At 56.0% G+C, this 11,674-nt stretch overlaps 2 protein-coding genes across 2 annotated transcripts; one reads left to right on the forward strand and one right to left on the reverse strand.

Annotated features, from left to right (window-relative positions):
* Nucleotides 1-551: 551 nt before the first annotated feature.
* Nucleotides 552-890, reverse strand: ETH_00032145 (uncharacterized protein; the record flags this gene model as incomplete). The annotated part of the gene is made up of 1 exon (XM_013378005.1): nt 552-890. The coding sequence occupies one exon, from the start codon at nt 888-890 to the stop codon at nt 552-554; it is 339 nt and encodes a 112-aa protein (XP_013233459.1).
* Nucleotides 891-3,802: 2,912 nt separating this feature from the next.
* ETH_00032150 (uncharacterized protein) lies at nt 3,803-11,597 on the forward strand (the record flags this gene model as incomplete). Its single annotated transcript, XM_013378006.1, has 7 exons — nt 3,803-4,633; nt 4,894-4,937; nt 5,202-5,592; nt 5,715-5,867; nt 6,172-6,238; nt 6,352-6,519; nt 6,763-11,597. The coding sequence occupies 7 exons, from the start codon at nt 3,803-3,805 to the stop codon at nt 11,595-11,597; spliced, it is 6,489 nt and encodes a 2,162-aa protein (XP_013233460.1).
* Nucleotides 11,598-11,674: the final 77 nt, after the last annotated feature.

The following is an 11,674-nucleotide window of genomic DNA, read 5'->3' on the forward strand; positions in this document are numbered from 1 at the left end:
TGCTGCAGTTAATGAACGCGACGGCTGCACACTGGCTAGGCACAGAGCGTCGAATCCACGTCTGCCAATAAGGGGTATTCTGCGTTTAAGCATACTCCTTTCCGGTAGAAATGCGTCTCCGAAAAGTCTGGAGACTACTAGAGGTGTTTTATGCTCCGGAGATTGCGAGCACGCACTATTTTTTCAATCAGGAAAGAATGCAACTTTAGCAGCTCATGCTGCTACAGCCCATGCAGCAAAAACGACAGCAACTACTGCGAAAAATACATGAGAGAATAGCAAGGGCAGGATAGGTAGTTGTAGGCGCTGAGTTGAGGGGACAGTTTTGAAGACAGTGCAGTGCTGTAGGTCCTCCATTAAGCCATTTGTGCGTGGGTGACTGGAGCAAAGAACCTGCTAGGGAGGCCCAAACTTTGGACTATTTAGAGGCTTTTGCCCAGTTGCCCAATAAACGCTTCTAAGAAGAAGACGCGGATTCAAATCCGTCTTCAAAAACCTGCATATGTGAGGAAGCCATCTGGGGCGGCTGGACAGGAGCACCAGTAATGTCTTCATGGTAAAGCAAAGTAGAACATCTTTTTTCGGCGCACTGGAGCTCCTTGAGCTCCTGAGTCCCCTTGGTCGTCTCTGTCTGAGAGGGCCTGCCGCGTCTGCATGTAGGGAATAAGCCGAGTCAGACACACACATGAGTTGCCGCTGCTGCAAAGCGGGTTCTTTCCTTCTGTTGCTGCTGCCACTGCTGCTCTAGTGTCTGCTGCGTCCTTTTGTCCCCGGTTTGTGCCTAGGCTGGTCCCCTTTGGCATGCTCCCGCTACCTTGACTGAGGCCGGCATGCCGCATGACTCCGCCCGCTGCCCACGCCTGGATTTCCACAAGCCGGCAGCGCCACATAGTTGGCTTTGCGCTCCCTCCGACGGGGTGGAAAGGAAGAACAGTGCAGCAAGAGAGGTCTAATGTCTCCTCATTGGGCGCATCATCTGTGAGCTACCGCGCCAATAGCTCTTCGCCTTTCCTTGGTGCAGATTGAGTGGAAGCGGAAGTCTGCTTTGGTTAAAGGATATCGCACTGAGATGAGGCGGCCTGTACAAGGTTGCATTGGAAAAATGCCGTGTAGATCCCACGCATCTGGCTGAATTGAAAACAGAAGTATCAGGCACGCTCGTGTTTCTTCTGGAACTCGTCCTTTCTGAGTTGCCCGCCATTTCGCCAGCAGGGAAAGATTTTTGAGCGAGCTACTTGGGACTTGTCTTCGCATATGCTTCCAGCGCAAAAGCTGGCGGCGCAGTGTAATTTCTCTGCTATGGAGTGATGAAATGAAGGGTGGTGTGTACACTGCAAATACGTTTGGGACCTTCTAGCCGGCTGCCGCCTGGCCGTACGCTCAAACAGCTGTCTGCTTGATTGGAATGCCACTGTATTTTCGTTTAGCGACTTCTGTGTACATTGTATTTACTCGAGCCACTTCCCTGGGATTTTCACATTTTGAGATTTACTCACAAGTGGCATGCTTTTAAAGTCGTGATCCCCTCGTTGGGGCTGTCGCGCCTGAGGAGACTCTGAATGACCAAGCATTTTTCGTATCTTTCTAGTGCAGTCTCTACTGGATGCAGTATACACTCGTGGAATGCTGCCAGTCTAGAATAAAGTGCGTATCCCGGCTGATGTTGCTGCATTCCTGGGACTTGCGGCAATACAAAAGAAGCTTTGCGAGGAGAGTACATGTTCTAATTATATACCGCCAAGGTCAATTTGACTTCATTTCGCGGAAAGCCTGCCATAAAATCGCTGTTAAGCAGGAGACTGAGGCAAAGCATGTCCAAGAGTTTGACTTTTCTAGAGCCTCGAGATGCTCTGCAACCTCGCCTGCGGACGATGGCTTGCTTGAGCGAATGAATAAAATTGCTGGCCCACGGTTTTCTGTAATACTCCAGCATGGAATAAAAGGATAGGACTTCGGTTCTATTTTGTTCGTTTCTGGGACCAACGTAACGATTAATAAGGACAGTAGATTAACCCCTGACTTACTGCTCTTAAGCAATGCGGAAATTTCCAACACCTTTAAATATTACACAGCCGAAGCACGAGCAACGAAAAGTACTGCCGAGCAAAGCTTCTCAGTACTGTGTTACCATCTGAGCATGCACGTCATTTGACCACAATGTTGTGAATTCACTCTAGTCCACAATTCCTACGAAACGAGCAGCAGCAAGCCAAACGCCGGGCCAAGAATGGGCTTTCCCTCATACCCACTGGGTCTTCGACATGCCATCTTGAATTCAGTGAAGGTTTCAATATATTCTGTGTTCGTCACTGCTAAGCTCTGGGTATATTTCGTTTCTGCAACAGTCTCCCTCATCGCGCATTTAGTGGTCTAGATTGCAGGGCCTGCTCACAGTTCCAGTCCTAACAGATTGCGGAGTGCCCCTCGGCTATCAGAGTGCCCGTGACACGCATTCTTCATCTTTGTGACTAACTACCCTACGTGAAATGAATTCATTTCTGTCATCTAACTGGCACTGCGCATCAACACGACTCCCTCCTTTGTATTCGCATGCTTCCACTTTTCCAGTGGCATTTTCAGAGGCTTATCCGCTTTTCTCTCATCAATTCCTCATTCTTTGAATATCGGAATATGTGAGCCTCTTCCAGGGGGGGGATGACAAAAATTCCCACCTATGCTGTGCAAAATACTAAGTTGAATATATCCGCGGCCTCCTTAATGAAGAGATATTTATTCTCCTGCTAAGCAGTCCTGTGGCATTTAAACACCTTCCACGCAGGACTAGCAGCTCAGGGGTTTGCTAGCGACTCTCCAAATGTAGATCTAGAGAAGACAACACACTCGGCGTAAGTCGAAACCACTGATCACTACACCAGTCCGCTTGAATCACTGCCACAGGTGCTGATTTGGCCACTTGTTCTTTCCCGCTCTTCTTAGGAGACTTTAAGGTTCTGGGATTCGTCCGAAACTTTCTCAGAGTGCAAACTATCTTAATCTAAGCATGTGCAGACTGATTTACCGGATATGTTTAAGAACGAGAACGCAAAAACTTCCACGTGCACATTTTGAGAGGCTGCTGCCATGCTGTGGTGTTATGGGCATGTGTCCTAGCAGGCGAGCCTGGGAATAAAGTGTAGTGTGGCCAGGCTGTTGTTTGTTCCGGCACTACTGGTCCCCCTGAACTTTGAAAGCACGAGTTATGCCCTCTCGCTCCATTGAATAAGCATGAGCTTGCGGACTGAAGAAAGAAAGGGGTTCAAAATGTAAGAGCTGCATATGGGGATTTGTTTGGGTTTCTTGTGCTGTCCCTTCGATCAAGCCACGGCCCGATCGAGATATGCACCTCGTTACGCGTGCATGTTAATATTATTCTTGTTTTTTACCTGTGCCAAAAAATCTCTTAATTCCGCCGATGGCAATATTTTATGCCAAAGAGCAATTCTGGACTAGCAGGTGGACGTAATCCAGAGCCTCAGCTTTGACAGTAGCCTTGTGACATCCAGCGGCGCGATTGGCGTTGCCAGTAGTTCTTGTGTGTTGCAATTGCCTTTCTTGGCATTGTTTCCTGCTGTCAATTGTGACAGATATGCTCACAGAGAAATACATTTCACTCATATATTATAGCCTCTTTGGATTTAGAGGCGCCACTGGCTCACTTTCTGGTCGAGGGACGAGAGCACGCCACAGTCAAGCCAAAGGCATCAAGCATAGCCAGCTGTCCCCAGAGGCTGTGGATCTACTTTATCCCATCTTCTCTTCTGCCTTATTTCAGTAAATTAGATCAAACAAAGCATCCAGAAAGATGAAGCCCTCAAACAAAAGCCGGCGCAACGCGGGCGGGCTTCCCCCCACTGGCAGGCCCGCACACAGCATGTCCAACCCGGAGGGTCGGTCCAGCAGTAGCATGGGTCCTGTCCCGCAGCTGGACTTGAGGCAGGCAGCGGAGGGAGCGCGTGCTGCGGAAGGTGGTCAGCTAGTCTACGGGCCTCTCCCCAGTGCCATGGACACCACCCGAAGCCAGCACTTCGCAAACTGCAGCGACTGCATGCTGCCTTGCAAGATCTTTTTAGGCCTTAGCGCACCCAAAGAGACCAAACCCCTCCCACCAGTACGTTCCTCATCGAAGCAGTCGTGCCCTCCTCAGCGACACACTGGGCCAGAGACTGGCGGTTCGTCCCGGTCAGGCCGCAGTGTGTCCATTGGTCATTCCATGGGTCGCACTGTCGCCAGTGTCCAGAGACAGGCGAGCCACGCTAGGCCTGCGCTAATGGCTACACGCCCACCTGGAGCCTCTGCTAATGTAGGAGGCAGCACCACTGCGCAGCCTTCGCAAGCCACTTACTTTAACCAGACCCGGCAGGGCATGAATTACCCGCTGGTAAGACCAGCAGCGTCATTATTTAGACCAGATCTTGGCCCTGTAATAACTCCACTGTATGGGGGTCAAGTGGCCAACCCAATGGTCGCAGCAGTGCAGGCCACGAATGGGGTCACCGCCTCTGGCGCCTCCCCGCCCTACCCTACAGCAGGCCCAGGGTTGTCGTCATCACATTCAACAGCTACAGCAAGGGCAGGGGCCGCATCTTCTGCTCAACTTGCTGCGTCATACGCACCGTACACGGCGCAACGCAACGTAAGTGGCAGCACAGCTTGACTCCTTGGTCACCAACGTGGCCGAGTGAGCCTCCAGTGTGGTTTGGCCCTAGCAGCAGGTCCGGCCTCACTCTTGCCTAGTATCACAGTGCTAGCAGCGCCGTTGTAGCGTTCAACATTTGTGTAGTAGCTGCATGTGGGATTTTTCCGTTCTAGAAGCCTATCTCTTGCAGGAGCAGAGAGTCGCAATTCTGCTTCTGCCGAGCAGCCACTTGTGTCATCTCCTCTCGTGTGCTGCAGCGTGGGGGGCAAATGGAGATTTTTATGGGCCCGAGTGGAGAGATGTAAGGATCCACTTTCCATTGCACATTTTCTAGAATCTGTGCTTGATTAGCCTCATCGCTCCACAACTCCGTAGTCTCTGCTGTTTTTTCCCCGTGTGTTCGGCACTCGCCGCCGTATGCAAATTTTTCTGTTCCCCCTAGTTTTCGTGTCTACTCGTCGCACCCCTACTTATAATTGGTCGCTGCGAAGTCTTGGCGCCTCCTTATGGTCTCAACCTTCACCATTAAGGGCCTTTGAATGCCTGCTCTGATTGGTGGTTTCAGTTACCAGAGGGCTCCAGCTGTTGGCAGCAACAGGGATACTGCGGCACCCATACTCATGCAGCCGGCAGGCCTGTGCAGGACCGCGTCAGCTGCTAGCGTTGACCGCTCACGCAGTCTGTCTAAGGCACCTATGCCAGTAGTTATAGTCCCCGGGCGCTCGCAGAGCGTGGCGCCACCTGTTCCGCCAGTGCAAACAGCAGCTCTCGTTGGCCGTGATGGTATATTTGACAAGACAGGAATGACTAATGCCACACTTGGGGCATCGGAGAGAAAGAGTGGAGGAAGGTTAAATGAGGACCAGCCGCCTCTTGAGCTTGATGCTTCTTTAAGAGACGTACTTGACGGGCAGATGCTTTCATCTCGATCCCGACGCTTGGCCATGGAACTTAAGGTGACAAACAAGTAATTTGTTTTTATTTATTTACGACAGACTATAGCGAAATTCGCGGCATAGCGTGCTCGCTACGAAGAAAGTCCTTCAGGTACGTAAACGTGCAATGCTTGAGTATTCAGGCCGCGCGAGAGCAATGCAGAACAATTCAGGAGGGCTTCAAAGAAGAAAATACCCAATTGAAAGAAGAGAATGAACGGTATGACCAAGGCACGCTGGGGAACTGGAAGTTCATGCTCCCCTTCACTGGGAACAGCCTGGTTGCCAAACTGGATGTGCGTATGGGCTGGCCCAGAACTGGTGTGTGAAACGTGCTACTGCGGTTGTGAACCCTCTTGTACATTCAGACTCGTTTCTATAGTCAGGTCAATCCAGAAGAGGGTAGAAAGCCTGCAGAGCCAGTTAGCTGCCTCCAGGAAGGTGCGTCCCACCAGCTTAACATGTAAATACCTGGCCTGGAAGAGTTACAGCTCCTTAAGAGAGGGCGACCTGCAAGTCAGAAGCAGCTGCAGCTGTGCCATGTGAGATTCCCTGTCACGCATCTTTCCTTGTTTATTCCTTCCAATATGCTGTTTGCAGGCGTCATGTGGCGGAGAGGCTCTCGTAGACGTGTGCTCTGGGCTAATTACAGATATCTTGGACTCCCGTAAGAGACAGATGAGGGTGTTAGGGGTTGCAAAGCCAAACGAACCGCTTAAGCTGCGCCTCTCTGTGGCACAGAGTTTTTTAAAGTTGAAAACACTTTTTCTGTGTATTCAGGCTCTGGTTGGAGAGTGGTGAAAGACTCTGCATCTGTAGAAGGTGAACGTGGCAGCCGCGTGAAAAAAGATATAGGTCCTTCCGTGCCTCAGCTCATCGCAAAGTCGGAGCAGCAGGGGGTGGAACCGCAACACTATCACCCTGCCGTGAACGATCGTGAGAGCCTCGGTAAGCCTTTAGAGGTGCAGTGTAGAAGTGATTGTACTACATACAATCGAATGCAGGTGCGACACAGCCACCAGAAGGCCTCCACGCGACGACCCACATTATTGAGGCTTCGACAGATAACATGACTGGAGGCCGCTTGACCTAAGAGAAGCACATGTTCCAGATTAACAGAATGCACTAGTGAGAGGGAGAGGATTAAAAAAGGAATACACATTTGCGACGACGTCTGTGATGCTGGTTCAGGGAATGGCTCCGAGACTCTCGAAGATCGCTCAAAGATAGAAAAACCTCCATATGAAACTGCACAGCACAAGCTTGCAAGCAAAGATATATTGAATGACCCTCGTTCATTGTCTAAAAGCAATTCTGTGCTGGGGGAACCTGCATCAGCGACACAGTTTGCTACAAGGGCGGGGCCCCATACAGAAGCGCCAGAAGTTGGCCGAGACGCAGGCCAACCCGGCTATGAGAAACAGTCCCTAGAATGCCAGAACAAGACGCGAACAGAGAACGACGGGACAGGCATCAACGCGGCAACCACAGGACAGGATGAACAGACGAGCACAGCAGTGTTTCGCGAACCCGAACCCAAGGGCGAAGAGGAAGCACAAGACGCAGCCACCACAAATGCCGCTATAGAGGAACCTCACAAAGAAGAACGAGACATGTATGAGACTGTAGCTAATATCACACATACGAGAACTGCACCGGCGGCTGAATCCAGTGCGGAACCTGGGCCTGCGTTGCTTGCGAAGAAGTCGATGGGCGTGTTGCCTAAGAAGGCAGCGGAACCTGGCGCGAAGGCGGCGGCGGAACCTGGTGTTAAGGCAGGGAAGGGCGAGTCAGAGGCGAAGGCAGCAGAAGGCGGCGATGCGAAGAGCGTGTCTGGGGTCGATGCGAAGGCTGGACCTGTTGCGTCGTCGAAGGCAGGGCCTGGGCCTGTGTTGCTGACGAAGAAGTCGATGGACGTGTTGCCTAAGAAGGCAGCGGAAGCTGGCGCGAAGGCGGCGGCTGAAGCGGGTTTGAAGGCAGGGGAGGGCGAGTCAGAGGCGAAGGCAGCAGAAGGCGGCGATGCGAAGACTGGACCTGTTGCATCCTCAAAGGCGAGTCCTGGGCCTGCGTTGCTTGCGAAGACATCGATGTGTTTGTTGCCTAAGAGGGCAGCGGAACCTGGCGCGAAGGCGGCGGCTGAAGCGGGTTTGAAGGCAGGGGAGGGCGAGTCAGAGGCGAAGGCAGCAGAAGGCGGCGATGCGAAGGCTGGACCTGTTGCGTCGTCGAAGGCGGGTGCTGGGCCTTTGTTGCTTGCGAAGAAGTCGATGGGCGTGTTGCCTAAGAAGGCAGCGGAAGGTGGCGCGAAGGCGGCGGCTGAAGCGGGTTTGAAGGCAGGGGAGGGCGAGTCAGAGGCGAAGGCAGTAGAAGGCGGCGATGCGAAGAGCGTGTCTGGGGTCGATGCGAAGGCTGGACCTGTTGCGTCGTCGAAGGCGGGTGCTGGGCCTGCGTTGCTTGCGAAGAAGTCGATGGGCGTGTTGCCTAAGAAGGCAGCGGAAGGTGGCGCGAAGGCGGCGGCTGAAGCGGGTTTGAAGGCAGGGGAGGGCGAGTCAGAGGCGAAGGCAGCAGAAGGCGCCGATGCGAAGGCTGGACCTGTTGCATCGTCGAAGGCAGGGCCTGGGCCTGCGTTGCTTGCGAAGAAGTCGATAGGTTTGTTGCCTAAGAAGGCAGCGGAAGGTGGCGCGAAGGCGGCGGCTGAAGCGAGTTTGAAGGCAGGGGAGGGCGAGTCAGAGGCGAAGGCAGCAGAAGGCGGCGATGCGAAGAGCGTGTCCGGGGTCGATGCGAAGGCTGGACCTGTTGCGTCGTCGAAGGCGGGTGCTGGGCCTGCGTTGCTTGCGAAGAAGTCGTTAGGTTTGTTGCCTAAGAAGGCAGCGGAAGCTGGCGCGAAGGCGGCCGCTGAAGCGGGTTTGAAGGCAGGGGAGGGCGAGTCAGAGGCGAAGCCACCAGAAGGCGGCGATGCGAAGAGCGTGTCTGGGGTCGATGCGAAGGCTGGACCTGTTGCGTCGTCGAAGGCGGGTGCTGGGCCTTTGTTGCTTGCGAAGAAGTCGATGGGCGTGTTGCCTAAGAAGGCAGCGGAAGGTGGCGCGAAGGCGGCGGCTGAAGCGGGTTTGAAGGCAGGGGAGGGCGAGTCAGAGGCGAAGGCAGTAGAAGGCGGCGATGCGAAGAGCGTGTCTGGGGTCGATGCGAAGGCTGGACCTGTTGCGTCGTCGAAGGCGGGTGCTGGGCCTGCGTTGCTTGCGAAGAAGTCGATGGGCGTGTTGCCTAAGAAGGCAGCGGAAGGTGGCGCGAAGGCGGCGGCTGAAGCGGGTTTGAAGGCAGGGGAGGGCGAGTCAGAGGCGAAGGCAGCAGAAGGCGGCGATGCGAAGAGCGTGTCTGGGGTCGATGCGAAGGCTGGACCTGTTGCGTCGTCGAAGGCGGGTGCTGGGCCTGCGTTGCTTGCGAAGAAGTCGATAGGTTTGTTGCCTAAGAAGGCAGCGGAAGCTGGCGCGAAGGCGGCGGCTGAAGCGGGTTTGAAGGCAGGGGAGGTCGAGTCAGAGGCGAAGGCAGCAGAAGGCGCCGATGCGAAGGCTGGACCTGTTGCGTCGTCGAAGGCGGGTGCTGGGCCTTTGTTGCTTGCGAAGAAGTCGATGGGTTTGTTGCCTAAGAAGGCAGCGGAACCCCCCCCCCCCCCGGCGGCTGAAGCGGGTTTGAAGGCAGGGGAGGTCGAGTCAGAGGCGAAGGCAGCAGAAGGCGGCGATGCGAAGAGCGTGTCTGGAGTCGATGCGAAGGCTGGACCTGTTGCGTCGTCGAAGGCGGGTGCTGGGCCTGCGTTGCTTGCGAAGAAGTCGATAGGTTTGTTGCCTAAGAAGGCAGCGGAAGCTGGCGCGAAGGCGGCGGCTGAAGCGGGTTTGAAGGCAGGGGAGGGCGAGTCAGAGGCGAAGGCAGCAGAAGGCGGCGATGCGAAGAGCGTGTCTGGGGTCGATGCGAAGGCTGGACCTGTTGCGTCGTCGAAGGCGGGTGCTGGGCCTGCGTTGCTTGCGAAGAAGTCGATGGGCGTGCTGCCTAAGAAGGCAGCGGAAGCTGGCGCGAAGGCGGCGGCTGAAGCGGGTTTGAAGGCAGGGGAGGGCGAGTCAGAGGCGAAGGCAGCAGAAGGCGGCGATGCGAAGAGCGTGTCTGGGGTCGATGCGAAGGCTGGACCTGTTGCGTCGTCGAAGGCGGGTGCTGGGCCTGCGTTGCTTGCGAAGAAGTCGGTGGGCGTGTTGCCTAAGAAGGCAGCGGAAGCTGGCGCGAAGGCGGCGGCTGAAGCGGGTTTGAAGGCAGGGGAGGTCGAGTCAGAGGCGAAGGCAGCAGAAGGCGCCGATGCGAAGGCTGGACCTGTTGCATCGTCGAAGGCAGGGCCTGGGCCTGCGTTGCTGACGAAGAAGTCGATAGGTTTGTTGCCTAGGAAGGCAGCGGAACCTGGCGCGAAGGCGGCGGCTGAAGCGGGTTTGAAGGCAGGGGAGGGCGAGTCAGAGGCGAAGGCAGCAGAAGGCGGCGATGCGAAGAGCGTGTCTGGGGTCGATGCGAAGGCTGGACCTGTTGCGTCGTCGAAGGCGGGTGCTGGGCCTGCGTTGCTTGCGAAGAAGTCAATGGGCGTGTTGCCTAAGAAGGCAGCGGAAGGTGGCGCGAAGGCGGCGGCTGAAGCGGGTTTGAAGGCAGGGGAGGTCGAGTCAGAGGCGAAGGCAGCAGAAGGCGCCGATGCGAAGGCTGGACCTGTTGCGTCGTCGAAGGCGGGTGCTGGGCCTGCGTTGCTTTTGAAGAAGTCAATGGGCGTGTTGCCTAAGAAGGCAGCGGAACCTGGCGCGAAGGCGGCGGCTGAAGCGGGTTTGAAGGCAGGGGAGGGCGAGTCAGAGGCGAAGGCAGCAGAAGGCGGCGATGCGAAGAGCGTGTCTGGGGTCGATGCGAAGGCTGGACCTGTTGCGTCGTCGAAGGCGGGTGCTGGGCCTGCGTTGCTGACGAAGAAGTCGATGGGCGTGTTGCCTAAGAAGGCAGCGGAAGCTGGCGCGAAGGCGGCGGCTGAAGCGGGTTTGAAGGCAGGGGAGGGCGAGTCAGAGGCGAAGGCAGCAGAAGGCGGCGATGCGAAGGCTGGACCTGTTGCGTCGTCGAAGGCGGGTGCTGGGCCTTTGTTGCTTGCGAAGAAGTCGATGGGCGTGTTGCCTAAGAAGGCAGCGGAAGGTGGCGCGAAGGCGGCGGCTGAAGCGGGTTTGAAGGCAGGGGAGGGCGAGTCAGAGGCGAAGGCAGTAGAAGGCGGCGATGCGAAGAGCGTGTCTGGGGTCGATGCGAAGGCTGGACCTGTTGCGTCGTCGAAGGCGGGTGCTGGGCCTGCGTTGCTTGCGAAGAAGTCGATGGGCGTGTTGCCTAAGAAGGCAGCGGAAGGTGGCGCGAAGGCGGCGGCTGAAGCGGGTTTGAAGGCAGGGGAGGGCGAGTCAGAGGCGAAGGCAGCAGAAGGCGGCGATGCGAAGAGCGTGTCTGGGGTCGATGCGAAGGCTGGACCTGTTGCGTCGTCGAAGGCGGGTGCTGGGCCTGCGTTGCTTGCGAAGAAGTCGATGGGCGTGCTGCCTAAGAAGGCAGCGGAAGCTGGCGCGAAGGCGGCGGCTGAAGCGGGTTTGAAGGCAGGGGAGGGCGAGTCAGAGGCGAAGGCAGCAGAAGGCGGCGATGCGAAGAGCGTGTCTGGGGTCGATGCGAAGGCTGGACCTGTTGCGTCGTCGAAGGCGGGTGCTGGGCCTGCGTTGCTTGCGAAGAAGTCGGTGGGCGTGTTGCCTAAGAAGGCAGCGGAAGCTGGCGCGAAGGCGGCGGCTGAAGCGGGTTTGAAGGCAGGGGAGGTCGAGTCAGAAGCGAAGGCAGCAGAAGGCGCCGATGCGAAGGCTGGACCTGTTGCATCGTCGAAGGCAGGGCCTGGGCCTGCGTTGCTGACGAAGAAGTCGATAGGTTTGTTGCCTAGGAAGGCAGCGGAACCTGGCGCGAAGGCGGCGGCTGAAGCGGGTTTGAAGGCAGGGGAGGGCGAGTCATAGGCGAAGGCAGCAGAAGGCGGCGATGCGAAGGCAGCATGTCTGGGGTCGATGCGAAGGCTGGACCTGTTGCGTCGTCG

This window comes from Eimeria tenella, genomic scaffold (genome assembly GCF_000499545.2).
Source record: "Eimeria tenella Houghton genomic scaffold, Eth_scaff70, whole genome shotgun sequence".
NCBI lineage: Eukaryota > Apicomplexa > Conoidasida > Eucoccidiorida > Eimeriidae > Eimeria > Eimeria tenella.